General features: G+C 48.1%; 1 protein-coding gene across 1 annotated transcript in view; it reads left to right on the top strand.

The window, feature by feature from the left end:
- LOC148506431 (uncharacterized) overlaps positions 1-20,625 on the top strand; it is a 66,112-nt gene that overhangs the window by 35,260 nt on the left and 10,227 nt on the right. The window contains 5 exon segments of the mRNA XM_088446742.1: positions 3,059-3,078; positions 5,216-5,374; positions 6,158-6,364; positions 6,647-6,720; positions 11,962-12,052. Coding sequence (XP_088302868.1) covers positions 3,059-3,078; positions 5,216-5,374; positions 6,158-6,364; positions 6,647-6,720; positions 11,962-12,052 — 551 coding nt within the window.

Raw genomic sequence — 20,625 nt, forward strand, 5'->3', positions numbered from 1 at the left:
ACAGAATCCAAGCCATACAGACCATGACACTGCCGCAGAACCAACAGCAAATACGTACCTTCTTGGGAATGTGTGGATACTGCAGAATTTGGATCCCAGGTTTTTCTATTTTGGCCGTGCCATTACAGGACTTAGGGTCTCATTCAGACCCGGTCGCAAGTTGCCGCTCGCAACCGGGTCGATGGTCCCCACAGAGCATGCGCACGACAGAGCCGGCTCCGTCGTGCGCATGCGCGAGACCCGGCTGGCGACGTGCGCTCCGTCGCTTGGGGTCTCGTAGCAGACGGGGCGAGCTGTCGATGTTGAGTGACAGCTCGCCCCATTTGCTGGGCGGGCCGGGGGCGTGCCCAGCCAAACGGAGGCGTTCCAGTCAGAACGCTTGCCGTTTGGGGGCGGCCCCACAGACATCATTGATTATGTCAGTGGGGAACTTCCTGCTCAAACAGAGCAGGAAGTTCCCTGGGGCTTACGAGAGCCCAGACCCAACCTTAGGGTCTGGTCATAAGCCCCGATGGTCGCAATGGTGATGACCATCGCGACCATCACCCTGATTGCAAGCTAAGCTGTGGGTGGTAACCCACAGCTTAGCTTGCGACCTGGAGGCAGCACTTCTAAACAAGAAGTGCCCGCCCTCATTCAGAGTGAGCGATCGCTTCTTGCGATCGACTCTGAATAAGAGCCTTAGTCTCTTCCTCAAAGCCCGATCGTGTCATACACACAGAGGAAACAGAGCAGGCTTTTCTTCGTTTTAAGGACAGTCTGACAAAAGCACCTGCATTGGCAATACCAGATTATGAAAAACTGTTTGATTTGTACTGTACGGAAGCTAATGGTTGTGCAGCAGGTGTCCTCACATAAAAACATGGTGATGCCAATAGACCCGTAGCATACTACAGTGCACAATTGGACACTGTGGCAAGTTCACTCCCAACATGTTTAAGAAGTGTAGCAGCAACTGCTCTATTTGTCAGTAAGAGTGAGGATGTGGTATTAGGCCATGATATGATTGTCTATACACCCCATGCTGTATCTGCTTTGCTAAATTCTGCCCAAACCAGACATGTCTCCTCAGCTATGTTCACGAAATGGGAGCTACTCCTCATAGCACCTGCAAACATCACCATTAAGCGGTGCAGTATGTTAAACCCAGCAACGTATTTACCATATGTGCCTCAGGTTGCACAAAGGGTGGAGAGAGGTGAGTCGCTGGCGGAAGGTGAGTTCTGCAGGTATATTGATGCACATGATTGTATGGAATATCTGAATCAGACCTTTACTGCAAGACCTGACATACGGGATACACCTTTAGAAAATGTAGATGTGACATTTTACACGGATGGGAGTTGTCATAGACAAACTGACACTGGAGAGTAATGTACAGGTTATGCTGCGATAAATGACGAAGATATCATAGAAGCCGAACCTTTAGGACCACCACACTCGGCCCATGTGGCGGAACTGATGGTATTAAAGAGAGCGTGTGAATTAGCGGAAGGTAAATCTACTAATATCTACACTGACTCTAGGTACGCCTTCGGGGTGGTACATGATTTCGGCGCTCTATGGCGTCTGAGAAATTTTATGACAGCAGCAGGCACACCAATCGCACATTCCAGACATATAAAAGGACTGGTGGTAATTAAGTGTAAAGCCCATGTGAGGATGATCCGGTGTCACTGGGCAATAACAGGGCAGATGAAGCTGCCAAATGGGCAGCAGGTTTAAGAATAAACATGCCAATTAACCAAATGAAGTTTCAAACGATTGATATGCAGAAATGAATTGAGATGCAAAATTTGTGTTCCATTCAGGAAAAGGCAGTCTGGAAGTCCAAGGGTTGAGGGATACACTTAAAGGGGTATTCAATATGAAACGTTAACCTCGCCAGCGAGGTTTTCACCGCTCGTCGGAGGAGGTTTTTTACGCTGAAAAAGTTTAGCGCGCTCCCGATATCCCCGTATTCAATATGAAATCGTTGAAAACGGCGATAACTTCGCTGATTTTCGGGAGAAAGACCGTAACACCCCCGAAAAGTTGTTTTGACACGGGGGATCACTCTGGGTACCCCCGATTAGCCCTTCAGAAGTTTTTTGGGGTCTTTAAACGGGCTCAATAGCTGCTATTTTGGGGATTTGGGAAGGTGGTGAAGAATAGTATTTAAAGTTTTTTTAGCTGAAAATAACTAGTCCCAGCAAATTTGGGGTGCTTGAAAATGGGGGTGAGCATATTTAAAAGTTGCTAAAGTGAAGTTTTAAAAAACGTGAAAAATCCACCTGCCGCAAGCACCTGCAATGAAAAAAACACTTGGGGCATTCTTGGGGACCCCCCTAGATTCTAGTTTGCTAGTTTTTACCTTTGTACCCCCATTTTTTTTTTCGCCCCCAAAATGAAAGTGCTTTTTTTGGGGTGTTCTAAGGTCTTTTTTAAAAAGAATTTGACACAGTTTACCTTTGGGGGACTGTTTGAAGGGTGCAGGGTGGTTTCCGAAATGTTGCACTCCAAAACCCCAATTCTGCATTTTTTTTCGACACCCATTCCCTGATGATACTTTTTCGCAGGGTCGAATGCAATATACTTTTCGCACCGGCGAAAAGTTTTCAAATTGAATACGGTGTAAAAGTAAAACCGGCGAAAATGACGTCATCCGAGCGAAAACCTTGCAGAAACTGAGTTTTCGCCCCATATTGAATACCCCTGTTAGAGTTGGATGTTGATCAGATGGCACACTGCTTTGCCTAATCCCACGCAGAGGGAATAAGAGAGGGAAGAGTGGATATCACTTTGAATATATGCTCTAATCTCCTATCATCAAGAAACTATCTCTCAGCCCTATCTCTCTAATCGCTCCAATTACCCCCATGTCTCCCTCCTCCCATTTACTTCCAAACTACTTGGAAAGCTTATGTATATCAGCATAACTCACTTTCTCTCCTTCCACTTTAAACATTGATCATTTGGAAATATCGGAGATTGATGCCCATGGCTAAACTCAACTCCATATCAGTTGCTGATGCTATACTTCTATTCATATATTACATATATTTATACTGCATTACAGTGCCAAGACCGAGGGACAAGGTATTTTCAAGTGCAACCTGCTTATAAAACTATAATGTCTAATAATATATGATGCGACTTGGAAAGATCCAGTTCTCTGAAGGGGCAAACACAATATGCACAAAAAAAAGATAAAAAAAAATAAATCTATATAAGGGACATATAATACTATCACAAGTAAAATGACAATATACAGTAATATAAAATAAGATATATAGGGTACTGTATAAACATAGTAGGGATTTAAGAATCTAATTTTGACATTTGAGGAAAACATGAGGTTGAACAGATGCGTTCCACCTGACTTCCTGGTGGTGCGTTCCACCTGACTTCCTGGTGGTGCGTTCCACCTGACTTCCTGGTGGTGCGTTTCACCTGACCGGATTGTGCTTCGCTTTATTCCTCCCTTGTAACTTATTACCGCTCCTACTAGGAAAACACTGCTGAGAGTGACCGCAGGTAACAGAAATCGGGCGGACACATCGGGGTTGGTAGATAAGCCCCATACATTCTTCTGCCCCAGGCCGGGTGATAGGCTGACAGTGAGAGGGGGTGTGGGAAATGGCTGTACCTCTCTGTCATCATCCCACCATTTTGTCTGTCAGTCCCCACCTGTGTCCTCTGTCTCTATTATCCTTGTTATAGTCTGAATGTCCTGTCCCTGTCCTTATACTCTGTCCTGTATCCCCTATATTATCCTAATATTATCCTTATATTATCTTATGTTATCCCAACACTCCCTATATTATCCTACATTTTCTCCCTACATCCCCTATATTATCCTATGTTATCCCTATATTATACTATATGTTATCCCTATATTATACTATGTTATTCCTATATTATCCTATATGTTATCCCTATATTATACTATGTTATTCCTATATTATCCCTATATTATACTATATGTTCCTATATTATACTATATGTTATCCCTATATTATACTATATGTTATTCCTATATTATGTTATCACTATATTATCTTATGTTATCCCAACACTCCCTGTATTATCCTACATGTTCTCCCAACATCCCCTATATTATCCTATATGTTATCCTTATATTATACTATGTTATCCCTATATTATCCTGTATGTTATCCGTATATTATCCTATATGTTATCCCAACACTCCCTATATTATCCTACATGTTCTCCCTACATCCGCTATATTATCCTATATGTTATCCCTATATTATCTTGTTATCCCAACACTCCCTATATTATCCTACATTTTCTCCCTACATCCCCTATATTATCCTATATGTTATCCCTATATTATACTATATGTTATTCCTATATTATACTATGTTATCCCTATATTATCTTATATGTTATCCCAACACTCCCTATATTATCTTACATGTTCTCCCTACATCCCCTATATTCTATATGTTATCCCTATATTATCCTATATGTTATCCCTATATTATACTATGTTATCCTACATGTTCTCCCTACATCCCCTATATTATCCCATATGTTCTCCCTTCACCAGATATATTATCCTATATGTTCTTCCTACACCTTCTATATTATCCTGTTATCCCTACACCTCCTATATTATCCTATATGTTCTTCCTACACCTTCTATATTATCCTATGTTATCCCTACACCACCTATATTATCCTATATGTTCTCCCTACACCTCCTATATTATCCTATATTATGCCTCTACCTCCTATATGTTATCCCTATACCTCCTGTTATACTATTATTTATCCCTACATCTCCTGTTATCCTATATGTTCCCTACAGCTCCTATGTTATGCTCTCGTCTCTGTGTATGTATGGCGCTGCACATCCTCTGAGCTACCTATACATTGTATGGAAGCAAGGCTGTAAGTGCTGCTGAGAAGGAATATTGTTCCTGTTTGGAATTTGACAGCCGTTTTTGTCCACAACACTCTTACATTACATTATTTCTACTTCAGGGTCCATAGGCTCCACTGGGAGACCTTGGGGTATAGGTGATGATGGGAGTCATCCGAGTACCACGCAGTTAATTTTTTTTCCCAGGATGCACTGGGTCTCCCTCCTATACCGCGCCTCCGGGCCAGAGGCACCTCAGTTTCGTTGGGTGCCCAACGGAGTTGGGTCACTGATGCAGTGGGGGCTGTTATTCAGCCCCTGAAGATTTTGTTATTTTTTGTCAAGCTTTCTTCAAGTGCGGACAGTCCAAGAGACGTCCGCACTGCCGCTCCGTCACTCCGCCAACACCGGTATGGATCCGGGGATCTCTCCGGGCCTCTGGGGTCTTGGCTAGCAGGGTCCCCGTAGGATCCCTGGACTGCGGCCAGGCGCTACGGGGACAAGGTAAGCGGTGACCCGCTGAAATGCAGTCTTTTCCCCCAGGGCTGGGCACTCCCTGGCGATGACAGCAAGTGGATCCAGGCACTGAGTCCTGCGCTTCCACTGGGCCACCAGGGACACAGGCTGGAAATAGTTGCGAGAGAACCCAGCATCCCCGGGGTTAAACGCTGGCCAGGGGAGGCAGCTTTCCCTGTTCATCAGCTGTCTCCTCCCCGCTTCACAGCGCGCCTTACCACCGCGAGCCTAAGTAAAAAATGTATATTCCAAGTCTGATACGGGCTGTTCGGGCGGCATTGGTCATAGAGGAGGACGAACCTCCAGCTCCCAGGTTTAAACCGCTGCCATATTTTCTTTATTGGATCAGCTGGTAGACATGGAAAACGCCTGGAAAGCATTACCAGCCTCAAAGACGCCTGGCCCATGCATATCCTTTTGCTGAGGACTATTTTACCAAATGGGAAACTTCCCCAGTGGTGGATTCTCATGTGAAGCACTTGGTTACCTATGCCATCCATGTCATCCTTAAAGGATACTACGGATAGGAAGGTGGAGGTTTGTCTGAAATCCATATATTCTCTTTCAGGGGCAGCTTGCAGGCCGGCCATGGCTATCTGCTGAGTAGCCAGGGCTATGGAGGTCTGGGCGAACTCCCTGGAAGGGTCCTTGTCTTCGGATGCTACCAGCGAGCAGGTGACTCTAGTGGGTAACACAATCGAGATTCAGCTACATATATTAACGAGACGGCTCTGGATGTCAGCCTCTTGAATTCCAGAATTTCGATCGCAGCTCGCCGCTCCCTGTGGCTATGTTCTTGGAGAGCGGGTGTGGACAAGAAGGGTTTGGAGTGCTTACCTTATGACGGTAAGGTTTTGTTTGGTCCTGACTTGGATAAAATTGTAGATACGTTGGCAGCAGCTAAGTCTGCGTGTCTGCCTTCTGCTCCTACTCCCACTGGATCTAGGACCTCGTCCTTTCGGACTTATCGGCCTCAAGGTAAGCCAAAAGGTCAGTCCTTTCCTAGGCCCTCAGTCCCCAAAAAGACTGTCAAGCCCAAGAAACAAGCTTGGCGTGCGAGACGTCCGGCTGCCAAGCCTGACGACAAGTCCTCAGCCTGATGGGACGGGCCTCCCCTTGGGGGATCCCAGGATGGAGGCCGACTTCAGTTTGCCCAGTACTGGTGTCAGACCACCACAGACACCTGGGTAAGAGAAGTGGTCTCTCACGGTTACGCCCTCTTCTTCTGTAGAAGACCTCTTCATCAGTTTTTCTGCACAGGTCTTCAGTCAGACAAAGACCAGACCTTACAAACACAGAAGGCCGTACAGTCCTTGCTTCAGGCAGGGGTCATAGTACCTGTCCCCTTGCCCCAGAGGGGAATGGGTTATTATTCTAATGTCTTTCTGGTTCAAAAACCAAACTGATCCCATCATCCTATCCTCAATCTCAAGTCCCTGAACAAATTTCTCAGGGTACCTCAGTTCAGGATGGAAACCGTACGCTCAATTATACTGGCTATGCAACATGGGGATTTTATAGTATCTCCGGATATTCAGGATGCATACCTGCATATTCCAATCACTTCGGCTCATCAGCGTTTTCTCAGGTTTGCTGTTCTACAACAAAATTTCCAGTTTCGGGCTCTGCCGTTTGGCCTCTCTACTGCACCTCGGGTGTTTACCAAAATTATGGCGGTAATGGCAGTCCATCTGCGGCTGCGAGGAGTCCGCCTGTTACCCTACCTGGACGACCTTTTACTGTTGGCAGGGTATCCAGAGGTACTTCACCACCACCTACATCTGACAATATCTGTGCTTCAGGCGCAAGGGTGGTTGATCAATTGGAAGAAGTCTTCCCTGATTCCATCTCAAAGGATGCTCCATCTGGGACCTTTGTTGGATTCTCAGCAGCAGCGGATATTTCTGACTGCGGAAAAGATCTCCACTTTGCAGTCACGAGTACGCAGATGCCTTCACAGTCACCGAGTGTCCATCCACTCAGCAATGCAGTTGCTGGGATCCATGGTGTCGACTTTCGACATGGTGGAATATGTCCAGTTTCATTCTCGGCCTCTACAGAAATTGATCCTCGCCAGGTGGGACGGATTACCCCATTGGATAAAGGCACAAACGATGGTGCTCTCTCCGGAGGTGCGTCTGTCTCTGACTTGGTGGCTGCAGACGGGCCACCTCTCCAGGGGGTGCCTTTTTTGGATTCCTCCTAACAACGGACGCCAGTCTCCGGGGTTGGGACGCAGTGACAGGTCCACACTAATTTCAGGGACGGTGGACAGCAGAGGAGTCTGCCCTGCCAATCAACATGTTGGAATTTCAGGCGGTCTTCAGGACCCTGCAACAAGCCAGACTCATACTTCACGGAAAGCCCGTGCAAGTTCAGTCAGAAAACGCCACGACCGTGGCGTACATCAACCATCAAGGGGAAACTCAAAGTCAGGCGGCAATGACAGAGGTGTCACGCATGCTGACATGGGTGGAAGGTCATCTCCCAGCCATATTGGCAATGTTCATCCCAGGAGTTCTCAATTGAGAAGCCGACTTCCTCAGCCATCACGACGTGCATCCAGGGGATGGTCTCTTCACCAAGAGGTGTTTCAACTCCTAGTGGACCTCGGCCTTCCGACACAGTCCCAACCTGCCAGTGTACGGTTCCAGAACAAGAGATGCCAGGGCGATCTTGGTAGACGCTCTATCGGTAAAGTGGACCTTCCAGTTTGCGTACCCGTTTCCTCCAGTCTCCCTTCTTCCTTAAGTAATTGGAAGTTCAATCAAGAAGGAGGCACTGTCCTGCTGGTGGCTCCAGTGTGGCGCAAATGTCACTGGTACTCAGATCTTCAGAGTCTCTCCATGGAAACTCTGTTGCTGTTGCTTCAACGTCCGGACCTGTTGTCTCAGGGTCCTTGCCTTTACCTGGACCTGGGTCATCTGTCTTTGACGGTGTGGCTCTTGAGACATCCCTTTTAAGGTCTAAAGGTTTCTCCAGCTCTGTGGTTAATACCATGCTCAGAGCACGTAAACCAGCCTATGATCGAATATATCACATATGAGTGTGGCATACCTGTTTTTCAGTGGTGTCGTTCCAGAGGTGACCCTCTTGTGTTTAGGATACCTAGAAATTTGGCTTTCCTTCAGGCTGGTTTGGATCTTGGTCTCCACTTGGCCTCACTGAAGGTGCAGGTCTTGGCTCTTTGAGTTTGGTTTCAAAGAGGGATTGCTCCGTTGCCGGATATTCGCACATTCTTACAGGGTGTCCTCAGGATTCAGCCTCCCTTTGTCCCTCCGGTAGCTCCTTGGGATTTGGCTGTTGTCCTTAAGGGTCTCCAGAGCCCTCCATTTGAACCACTGGCCTCAGTGGATCTCAAATGGTTGACAGTTAAAACTGTTTTTCTTCTGGCCATAGCTTTAGTGTCAGACTTAGGGGCGCTCTCCTGTTGCTCCCCATTTCTGATTTTTCACCAGGACGTTCCTCCCTAAGGTATTTTCTAGTTTAATGAGGAAATGATTGTACCGGTGTCACGCATTCTGACATGGGCGGAAGGTCATCTCACATATCGGTAGTGTTCATCCCAGGAGTTCACAATTGGGAAGTGGACTTCCTCAGCCATCACGACGTGCATCCCGGGGAATGGTCTTTTCACCAAGAAGTGTTTCAGTTCCTAGTGGACATGTGGGGCCTTCCAGACGTGGACCTCATAGCCAGGACAAGAGACGCCAAGGTTCTCTTGGTAGAAGCTCTGTCAGTCAAGTGGACCTTCCAGTTTGCGTACCTGTTCCCTCCACTCTCCCTTCTTCCTTGAGTACTTCGGAAGTTCAAACAAGAAGGGGTAACTGTCCTCCTGGTGGCTCCAGCGTGGCCCAGACGCCACTGGTACTCAGATTTTCAGAGTCTCTCCATCGACTCGCTGTTGCCTCAATGTCCGGACCTGTTGTCTCAAGGTCCTTGCCTTTACCCGGACCTGGCTCGTCTGTCTTTGATGGCGTGGCTCTTGAGACATACCTCCTAAGGTCCAAGGGTTTCTCCGGCTCTGTGGTTAACACCATACTCAGAGCACGGAAACCTGCCTCTGCCAGGATTTACCACAGGGTGTGGCATACCTACTTTTAATGGTGTTGTCACAAAGGTTACGATCGCCAGGTGTTTTGTATATCCAGAGTTTTGGCTTTCCTGCAGGCGGGTTTAGATCTTGGTCTCCGCCTTGCCTCACTGAAGGTGCATGTATCTGCTCTTTCGGTGTGGTTCCAGCAAAGGATTGCTCCTGTTCCTGATAGCCACACTTTCCTACAGGGTGTCCTTCCCATTCAGCCTCCCTTTGTCCCTCCTGTGGCACCTTGGGATTTGGCTGTTGTTCTTAGGGCCCTCCATTTGAACCCCTGGACTCAGTGGATCTCAAATAGCTTACAGCTAAGACTGTTTTCCTTCTGGCTATTGCTTCTGCCAGAAGAGTGTCTGATTTGGGGGCTCTCTCTTGCCGTTCCCCGTTTTTAGTTTTTCAACAGGACAGTGCGGTGCTTCGGAGTCGCCCTGGGTTCCTTCCTAAGGTGGTTTCTAGTTTCCACATTAATGAGGAAATTATTGTACCGTCCTTTAATTCCAGGTGAGGCCCTCGGGAATTATGTGGATTGTACTAGTTCCCTTCGGAAGTCAGACTCCTTGTTTGTTCTCTACGAATTCCACAAGAAGGGATGGCCAGCCAATAAGCAAACTTTGGCTAGGTGGATTCGCATGACGATCTCTGAGGCTTTAAATCATGAGGGCCTTCCAGTGCCGCCCTCTGTTACTGCTCATTCTACTCGGTCTGTGGGTCCTTTTTGGGCAGCTCGCCGTGGCGCCTCGGCTGTTCAACTCTGTAAGGTGGCCACGTGGTCTTCTGTCCAGACATTTCGGAGGTATTATGCATTTGATGACTTTGCCTCTCAGGATGCATCCTTTGGGCGGCGGATTCTCCTCTCTGCACAGGAGTGTCCCCATCCTTAAAGGGACTGCTTTGGGACATCCCCAAGGTCTCCTTGTGGAGCCTATAGATCCTGAAGTAGAAAATTAGAGATATGGTAAGAACTTACCTGTTATCTCTCTTTCTACGAAGTCCATAGGGTCCACAGGGCAACCCACCCTGACGCACCTGTGCTTCAGATGGGTTTTGCTCAGGTCACCGGTTTTCCGTCTCCTTCTGTGTGAGAACGTGATTCTTGAGTGTTCCAGACTTTCTTCTCTCTTTTTTTTTATCGTCCTCTGGCCTTTGGCTTGCTACGAAACTGAGGTACCTCTGGCCCAGGCGCGGGGTATAGGAGTGCATCCTGGGAGAAAAATTTTACTGCGTGGTGCCCGGATGACTCCCATCATCACCTATACCCCAAGGTCTCCCTGTGGACCCTGTGGACTTCGTATAAAGAGAGATAACAAAGGTAAGTTCTTACCATATCTCTCATTTTTGTTATCACAAAATAGTGTAAGAGTTGGCTAGAGTCACAACAACGTTACATCTTGCAGCCAATTTCAATCTTTTTTTTTAATTGATTGTATATTTGTGATATCAACATCATCAAATGTATTATGGCCCTGATTCAGAGCCGGACGCTCTGACCAGAGCGCTCGCTCTGAATCAGGGCCCTCCTCCATTAATATGGAGCGTCCTCCTGGACGCTCGTATAGCTGTGGGTCACCACCCACAGCATATACGAGCGTGCAACAAGATGGTCGCGATGGTCTTGACCATCGCGACCATCGGACTTGCGAGTGAAACCCTGTGGTCGGGTTTCTCAACCACAAGCCCTGGAGTGATTTTGGCTCTATCAAAGCCAAAATCACTCCCACTGACATCACTAATGATGTCAGTGGGGCCGGCTTCAGACGGTAGGCGTTCTCCGTCTGGCAGGCACGCCCTCGGCACGCCCACCAAAGGGGGCGTGCTGTCGATGTTGATTGACAGCACGCCCCCTTTGGTGCGAGAACCGGAGCGATGGAAAGTCCTTCGCTCGCCGGGTCTCGCGCATGCGCACGACGGAGCTCCCTCCGTCGTGCGCATGCGCAGTGGGGACCATCGACCCACTTGCGAGCGTACTGCCGCTCGCGAGTGGGTCTGAATGACCCCCTATATCTTTAGAAGGCCAAAGTAGGATGAATATCTAATGAGCTGATAATTTAAATGAATGTCTTTGGCAGGGTAAGTCCTAAGAAGAGATCTAGCAGTTAAGAAAACAGTCAAGAGAATGCTGCCTTGGAGACCTAATCCTGCCGAGGAAAGGGAAAAGTTTATTCACAAGAGACAAAGATCTCAAATAGTATAGTGAAATTAGGAATTTGGAGTCGGCAATTGTGAAATCATTTGTGTCTCACTCACTGCAACAGACACCCTGGCTCCCATTACACAGGATTACACAGTAGTGAAGAAGACCTATTTTGAGCAGGTGACACCAGTGGGCTATTCCCATGTGTCAGGAGAACTGAGCAGGACCCAGAGCCCCATCATGGTGCCTCCACCTCACTCACTGATACATGAGAGACACAATGACCAGAAGTTCCTGGAATTCATCAACAAGATCATTCAGCTGCTGGGAATGGCACATTAATTTCACTAGATCTACATGGAGCAATGGGAGTATATAGAGGGACACAAGGAACTGGGCAAGAAGGTTATGATAGAGAATCAATGGTCCCTCACATCACTGGGTAAGCCTAGTGTTAATTATTGTCTTGTATATGTACATAATTTTCTTCTTCAGGGTCCGTAGGGCTCCACAGGGAGACAGTGGTTTATAGGTGGTGGATAGGAGGACCGGACACCAAACAGTTAAGCTTTTGCTGTCCCAGGATGCTCCAGTCCTTCCCCCCACAGCCTGAGGCAATCAGTTTGTCTTGGTGTCCGGCAGGAGCTGGATCGCCGTTAGAACAGTGGGGCTGCTTTATTTTATTTTATTTCTTTTAACTTCAAGACAGAGCAAGCAACACTAGACAGTCATTCGGACGTCTGTGCTGCTGCTCCATCACGGTGTTGCAACTCCAGCCCTCGGTTTGGTACAGGGGGCCCTGTTAGCGGGCTCCACGGGCAGACCCCAGACTGCAGCAGGGACACAGGGGGACAGGTAAGGCATCGAGCGCAGTCATACCTCCGTTTTCTGGAGACAGGCCGGAGGTGCTAATGTGGAAACAGGTACGCCCCAGACTCCACTAGACCACCAGGGCTAACGTTACTGGCGCAAGAGGCCAGGGAACCGGTGGTTAATTTCAGCTTAGGGGAGGTCAGCTCTCTTTTTCTGCGGCCCAGCTCAGAGCGCCATTCCACTGCGGTCCTGCCGCCTCTGAGTTGCTCCTCCTCCCCCAGCTCCTTCAGAGACCTCCGGCGGCCATTTTCTAAACAGCAGCCACAGCTCTTTGAGGGAACGCTGGGTCCAGTCTCCTCACATACCTCTCCTAGGAACAAGGTTATGTAGCACTATTTTCTACCAGCCACTGCGGTCTGTGTAGTTGAATTTAGTACCCAGTGCAGTTATTTATTTCCTGCATTGTATGTGACTTATGCTAGCGCTGCTGTCTGTGTTTTTCTCTTTCATCCACTAGGGGACACTGGAGGTGCTTAAGCTGGGGTATAGAGGCATGGATAGCTGGAGCTGGCACTTTAAATAATATAGAAGTGTGAAGCTCCTCCCCCTCTATTCCCCACAATCCCTCAGTTTAGAAAATGTGCCCTTTGGAGCTGGTCACAATCTGCTATGATCCAGCAATACATTGAATTTTATTTTATTTAGTTTAATTTTTTTTTTTTTTTACACTTATTGGGTACCCTTCGCCACCTCTGTAAAGGTGGGGTCTGGGTACCTGGCGCCCTGAATCGCTAGGATCAGGAAGGAGTGCACAGCGCTTATCCTAAAAGCACTGTTTAGATAATTCTATTACTGCATCACCCACCCCACCAGGTGCCGTTGACATGGTAGGGGTTATAGCAGACTTGGACTTGTAAGTCCCAACCCCCCTGGGTGGCAGGGCTGAGTCTCTAGATGGCCTGGTATAGGTTATGGGGCTACTGCTATTCACCGCTTCCTATCAAAGCCTTCTCATAAGCGGCCTCTCACGACATTCCTCCAGTCAGAGGAGTCGGACGAGGAGCTCCTCGCACATGAGGATACTGAGGAAGGGGAATTGAAGGAGGTTTTCGATAATGCCCCCCAAGATTTGGAATCCACCTCTACAGGGGTGGAGTCCTTAATTGGTGGGGTCAGGCAGATTCTTAATCCTGAGGACATAGTTCCTGCAACCCTATTGAATTATTTAATAGCCAGCCATAAAAGGGTCGGCTGTTTTTCCTTTCTCACAACAGCTGTCAGTGCCCGGGAAACAACCGGATAAGAGATTCCCCGTCGTTTCCCATCCATATCCATTGCCGTCATCCATGATGGAAGAGTAGAAAACACCACCTCCTGTTGATGCGTCTGTTTTTCGTCTGTCTAAGAATACAACACTTCCTATGATGGGTGCAATGTTGCTTAAGGACCCTTCTGATCTTAAGTTGGAGACAACACTGCAATCTATTTATACTGCAGCGGGAGCTCAACTTAGACCTACACTTGTTAGCACTTGGGTTAACAAAGCTGTTACTTGCTGGGCAGTCCAGTTGCTTACGCACACAGAGATTAGACCATGTGGTGGTTGAGTGCATACTACAAAATTACTCAATCATGTTCACGCGGTATAAGTTGAGGCTGGGACTCCGGCTTCAAGAGCAGAGTTATGTCCTCTAGCAGAACACATCCGTGAGTCAGCAGTTTACCTGGGCGAGGCTTTCAGGGATATCAGTCACATCAGTGCTCGCATATCCGCTTCTGCCATTTCTGGCCGCAGAGTTCTCTGGTATGTTCCTGGCATGCGGTCGCAGTATTCACACGTGCTGTTGAAGGTTTACAGTTCACTGGTGATATGCTTTTTGGCCTAGAATTGGACAAAGGAGTATCCCAGGCAATTGGGGGTAAGTCTTCTTTCCTCCATTTCTACATTTCTACTGCTTCGGCTCCCAGAAGTACTTACACGGGTTCCTATTTCCTTTTATTTCGTACGCCACAGCCCTTTTGAGGTAGGCCCAGAGGTGCTCCCACAAGAGGCAGCAGAGGTAGGGTCGCTCTCATACAGTTGCAAGACAAGGTGGCATGCCAATCTTCCGTCCCACCTGGGATCTCCTGCGGTGGGAGCTCGCTTACAGACTGTTCAACAAGTTTGGAACAAAATTGGTTCTTCACCACGAGTCTGCCAATACATACACACAGGGCCAGGATTCTGCTGGAAGCTATCCAGTCTTTGCAAGAATCGGCAGTGCTAGTTCCGGTTCCAGTGCATCTTTGAGGTATGGGGTTTCATTCAAACCTCTCTGTGGTGCCCTAGCCGGATGGATCAGACAGGCCCATCTTAAACCTGAAATCCTTAAACCTGTATCTGAAGATGTATCGTTTCAATATGGAGTCAATTCGCTCTGTCATTGCGAACTTGGAACCAGAGGAGTTCCTAATTTACCTGGATATAAAAGATGCCTATCTCCATGTCCCCATTTGGGAACCTCATCAGGCCTTCCTGCATTTTGCAGTCTTGCAAAATCACTATCAGTTTCAGGCATTGACGTTCGGGTTATCTTCAGCTCCCCGCATTTTCATAAGGATTATGTCGTGATTGCAGACCTTCGGTCGTCAGGAGTGAACATAATTCCATACTTGGACGACCTGTTAATCAAGGTTCCATTTGGAATCTCCTCTCTTGGACCACCTCTCTGACATATTAGACTTTAATACTGACGGTTGGAAAATCAATTTCAAGAAATCTAAGATAAGTCCGGCCCAGAGATTCCAGTTTCTGGGGATGATTCTGGATACAGCACTACAGAGGATTTGCCTTCCGGATGATAAGGCCGGGATATCCGGTTGCTGGTTCAGCTAGTCCTCAAACTGAAGAGGGTGTCCTTGCCTTTTTGCCTGCATCTCTTGGGGAAGATGGTAGCTGCTTTAGAGGCACTGTAATTCGGACGATTCCACTTGCGCGGTTTCCAGCTAGACCTGCTATCACCGGGGATCTCACCTGAATCTACATCGACTGATCCGTTTGGCTTCGACCACCAGGGTAGCTCTCCTTTGGTGGGAACAATACCATTTGGAGTGTGGAATTGGTTAATAGTGACAATGGACGCCAGTCTCCGAGGATGGGGAGCAGTGGTCCTCAACTATCATTTTCAGGGTCGATGGTCCCCACAGGAGAGACGGTGGGTCATAAATGTGTTGGTACTCAGAGTATTTTACAATGCTCTGTTAGAAGCAGCACAGTGGCTAGGGTCTCTTCCGGTAAGATTTCAGTCATCAACCGCCAGGGAGGAACTCGAGTTGCATGGCCATGCGGGCAGTATCTCAGATTCTCCGGCGGGCCAAGAGTTAGTAATTCTGGTGACAGTATTTATCTCGGGAGTGGAAGCAGATTACCTAGGGCGCCAGAATATCCATCCCGGAGCAGGGAAGCTCTATCCAGACGTGTTCCACACATTAGTACATCAATGAGATCGTTTTCAGGTGGACTTTATGGCGCCTCGATTAAATCAGCAGCTCCCAGCATACATGTCAAGAACCCGGGACCCACAGTCGGTGGCTGTTGACGCGCTCTCAGTTCCGTGGAACTATGACTTGGTTCACCTGTTTCCTCCTATTCCTTTAACTCCTCGTCTTCTAGAATACATCACGAGTCGGTCTCGTCTTTCTCGTGGGTCCGAACTGGCCTCGTTGAAGTTGGTTCTCGGACCTTCGGTCCCTCCTAACAGACTTTCCAGGCCTCTTCCTCTTCGCCCGGGCCTTCTGCTTCAGGGTCTTTTCATACACCCCAACTTAGCGCTGCTGCGTTAACGGGGTGGCTCTTGTACAATATCTTAAGACGCAGAGGCTTCCCATACTCTGTTATCCTCTCTATGCTTCGTGCCAGGAACCTGGTTTCGGCTGCGCATTATCATCGCCTCTGGCGTTCTTATATACTTGGTGTATAAGTCGGGTACTTCCGTCTAGGACTTTCCGGTTTTCCTGTTTTTTATTTTTTCTCCTAACCGGATAAGAGTCGGGCCTGCACTTGGGATTTTCTAAGCTCTTCCCAATTTCTTTCAGTGCAAGTTGGCCCTAATACCTGAAGTGCAGACGGTTCTTCAGGTGGTTTTGACTGTGCAGCCACCTTTTTTGTACCACCTATGCTCCCTGGGACTTAAAATTGGTATTTTTATTTCTTCAGTCTTCCATGTTTGAACCTCTTGAGGAGGTTGGTATTGAGTAATTACCTTGGAAGACGGTCCTCCTCCTGACTTTGGCTTCGGCTAGCAGAGTTTCGGAATGGGGGATCTGTCCTATAAGCCGCCTTACCGTGTGTTTCATGATGATGGGGTGAAACTCAGTACGGTAGCCGCTTTCCTTCCTAAGGTGGTGTCGGTTTTCCACATAAACCAACCTATTGTGGTGCCTTATTGGTAGAGGCCTCGGGTGTTTCTTCTACTCTTGATGTGGTTCAAGCTCTCCGCATTTATGTTGCTCGGACGGCGTCCTTCCGCAAGTCGGAGTAGTTTTTTCTCATCTATGCTGTTGTTCGGAAGGGTTGAACAGCATTCACGCAGCTGTTGGATTACACTGACTGTCCGTCAGGCTTATTTCAATGATGATAGTCAGCCTCCTTTGTCCTTTTCGACTCATTGTACACATTCTGTGGGTGCGTCGTGGGCACCTGGGAAGTGTGCCTCCTCTTACAATTGTGCCGTACGGCCAATTGGTCATCAGTTCACCTTTTTTTTTTTTTATAACGTTTTACTGGTATGATGCATTTGCGGCTTCTGCATCAAGTTTTTGGCCGCCTTGTTCTGCAAGTTCCTCAGAGCGCTCCCGCTCGTGGGGAAAACTTTGGGACGTTCCCAGTGTAAGCACCTCCAGTGTCCCCTAGTGGATGAAAGAGAAAATGGGATTTTGGTACTTACCGGTAAATCCTTTTCTGATTTCACAGGGGACACTGGACGCCCACCTCAGCGCTCTTCGCCTGCATGTTCAGTTTGTTCCATATGTTGTATGGTTTTGTTGTTGTGTGATCTTCTCTCCTTTTCACTCCTGTTGTTCTCCATCTCCTCTAGGTCTTCATTTTCTAAACTGAGGGATTGTGGGGAATAGAGGGGGAGGAGCTTCACACTTCTAAATTATTTAAAGTGCCAGCTCCAGCTATCCACGCCTCTATACCCCAGGGTAAGCACCTCCAGTGTCCCCTGTGGAATCAGGGAAAAGGATTTAATGGTAAGTACCAAAATCCCATTTTCTCACTGTCAGCTTATGCCTTTCCCTTTTCTTTCACAATAACCCTGGAATACTGGTGTATAGGGGGTTCCCTGTACTTCACATCTACAGTACTTGTATTTGTGAAGGCTGTCACATACTGTGTGGTTACACGCTGCTCAGTGCCATATTGTGTGCTGTACTATGCTGCAGCTATGTCTAGCAAAGGCAAGGGTAGCAAGCAGACTGCTGCTCCTTTACTGGTCTCTTACAGGTCCTGATCAGCAGGCTTAGCCCAGGAGAATTTAATTCAGGGTGGGCTATGTGCAACTTGTTATAATACACCAGGCCAACCAGCCCCTGCTCAGGATCCCCCCCCCTGGGCTTCCTTCTTACAGGTGTTAGCTATAGTTGCAGACTACCTAGCAGTCCGGCAGTAATCCTCCTATGGGGTTGCCACAACAGGTACAGGCGATACCAGGCATAGGAGCCTCCTCCATGGGTAGATCTGCTTTCTAGAGTCTAGCGGCTACTTCTACAGCTTTTCAACAATTGTTGCAAAGTGAGAGACCCCTTCCCAGTGAAACTACTAAGCGTACAGTGCTATTCTCACAGTCTACACAGCTCTCAGATTCTGAGGTGTCATCTGGGGAGGCAGAAGACTCTGATCTCGCTCTCTCACTGAGTCCCCCCTCAGGGGAGGAGGAGCCTCAGTCTAAAGTGAATGTACCTGCACTAGTGCGGGCTGTCAGATCAATTCTTCAGATAGAAGATGCTGAGCCCGCTCCTAAAACAAAACAGCCACTGTTTAAGAGACAAAGCGGTTTTACTGGAATTTCCTCACTCTAATCAGCTTTCTGAGCTCATGAGCGAAGCATGGAATACCCCATGTAAAAAGTTTCAGCCCCCAAAATGCCCGGATTCTTTTTACCTTATTCCAGCAGCTGATTGCGCTAAATGGGAAGCTCCCCCAGCAGTAGATTCCCATGTGACGCATCTAGTTAAAAGCTCTACTTTCTTCAGGGTCCATAGGCTCCACAGGGTGACCTTGGGGTGTAGGTGGTGGATCAGGATCTGGGCACCACGCAGTTAAAGTTTTACAGCTCCCACAATGCACTGGTACACTCTCCCTATACCCCGCCCCCGAGCCAGAGGCAACTCAGTTTCGTTGGTGCCCAGCCGGAGTCGGGTAGACGTTTTCTCAACCTCTGTGCAGAGTCTGGCGGCTGCTTCTACGGCCATGTAGACTAAGCTGCAGGGTGAGAAAACCCTGAAACCTGCTAAACATACGGTATTGTCATCACAGTCAACACAGCTTTCTGAGTCTGAGATATCATCTGATGACAGAGAGGTAGCTGATGTCTCTAACCCCCCTCTGGAGGAGGTGGAGACTCGGTCTAGAATTAATATTCCTGCTCTGGTGTGAGCTGTCAGATCCGTCTTAGTTCTAGAAGATGACGAGCCGGACTCTAAATCCAAGCACCCTTCAGTGGAATTCCTTCTGTCAGATCAACTATTTGAACAAATGACTGCAGCCTGGCAATCGCCTGGTAAGAGGTACCAACCTCAAAAGTGTTTGGCCTAATGTTACCCATTTCCTGAGGCTCATTGCAAAAAATGGGAGTCACCCCCTGTGGTGGATTCCCATGTTACACGTCTAATCAAGAGTGCTATGTTACCTATGCCTTCCATTTCTTCCTTAAAGGAACCTACAGATAGGAAGGTGGAAACTTGCCTGAAGTCTATATACTCTCAGGTGCCGTTGCACGCCCGTCCATGGCTATTTCATGGGTAGCAAAAGCCATAGATAGCTGGGCTGATGCACTTGAAGACTCTTTCTCCTCGGAGGCTCCTGAGGATCAGGTGTTGGCTGATCACATTCGAGATGCTGCTGCATACATTGGAGAAGCTACACTAATATACCAATCTCCTAACATCCAGGGCAGTGTCTGCTCAACGTTCCCTATGACTGCGCTCTTGGAGGGTGGATGCTGATTCTAAAAAGGGCCTGATAGGCTTACCTTACAATGGGGAGATCTTGTTTGGCCCAGATCTAGACAAGATTGTGGACACATTGGCAACATCGTAGTCAGCATTTCTACTGTCTTCTAAACCTCGTACTTCTTCCTTTTGGTCTTTTTGTCCACAAGGAAAGCCCAAAGGACAATCCTTTCCTAGAGAGTCTGCTGCCAAGAAGGCTGCTAAACCCAGGAAACAGGCCTAGAGCACTAGACGCCCTGCTTCTAAACCAGAGGATAAGCCCTCAGCCTTACGGGACGGGCCTCCCTCTGGGGGATCCCAGAGTGGGAGGCCGACTTCTTCAGTTCTCCCAGTGCTGGTGTCAAACTGTCATGGATGCTTGGGTAAGAGAAGTGGTCTCTCACGGGTACGCACTCTCATTTCTCAGACGGCCTCCCCACCAGTTTTTCTACACAGGCCCTCCTTCAGACCCGAACAAGGCCTTACAAATCCAGAAAGCCATACAGTCCTTGCTGCAGGCAAGGGTAATTGTGCCGGTCCCACTACCTCAGCGATGGACTGGTTATTATTCTACTCTTTCTGGTTCAGAAGCTGAATCGGTCTCATCAGCCTATCCTCAACCTCAAATCCCTGAACAAATTCCTAAGGATGCCAAAGTTGAGGATGGAAACTCTACGCTCCATCATCCTAGCTATGGAGCCTAGGGACTTCATGGTTTCTCTGGATATTCAGGACGCGTACCTACATGTAGCTATAGCGCCCTCACATCAGCGATATCTCCGGTTTGCTATACTACAGCAACACTTCCAATTTCGGGCTCTGCCCTTTGGACTATACACAGCTCCACGGATGTTTACCAAAATTATGGCTATCATGGCTGCCCACCTACGTGGTCAGGGTGTCCGCTTGTTACTATTTCTGGATGGCCTCCTGCTCCTTGCAGGATCCCCAGAAGTGCTTCACCGACATCTACAGCTAACTATTGCTTTCCTGCACAAGCACGGATGGTTA

Source organism: Taudactylus pleione, unplaced genomic scaffold (assembly GCF_031769625.1).
Source record: "Taudactylus pleione unplaced genomic scaffold, aTauple2 ptg000404l, whole genome shotgun sequence".
NCBI lineage: Eukaryota > Metazoa > Chordata > Amphibia > Anura > Myobatrachidae > Taudactylus > Taudactylus pleione.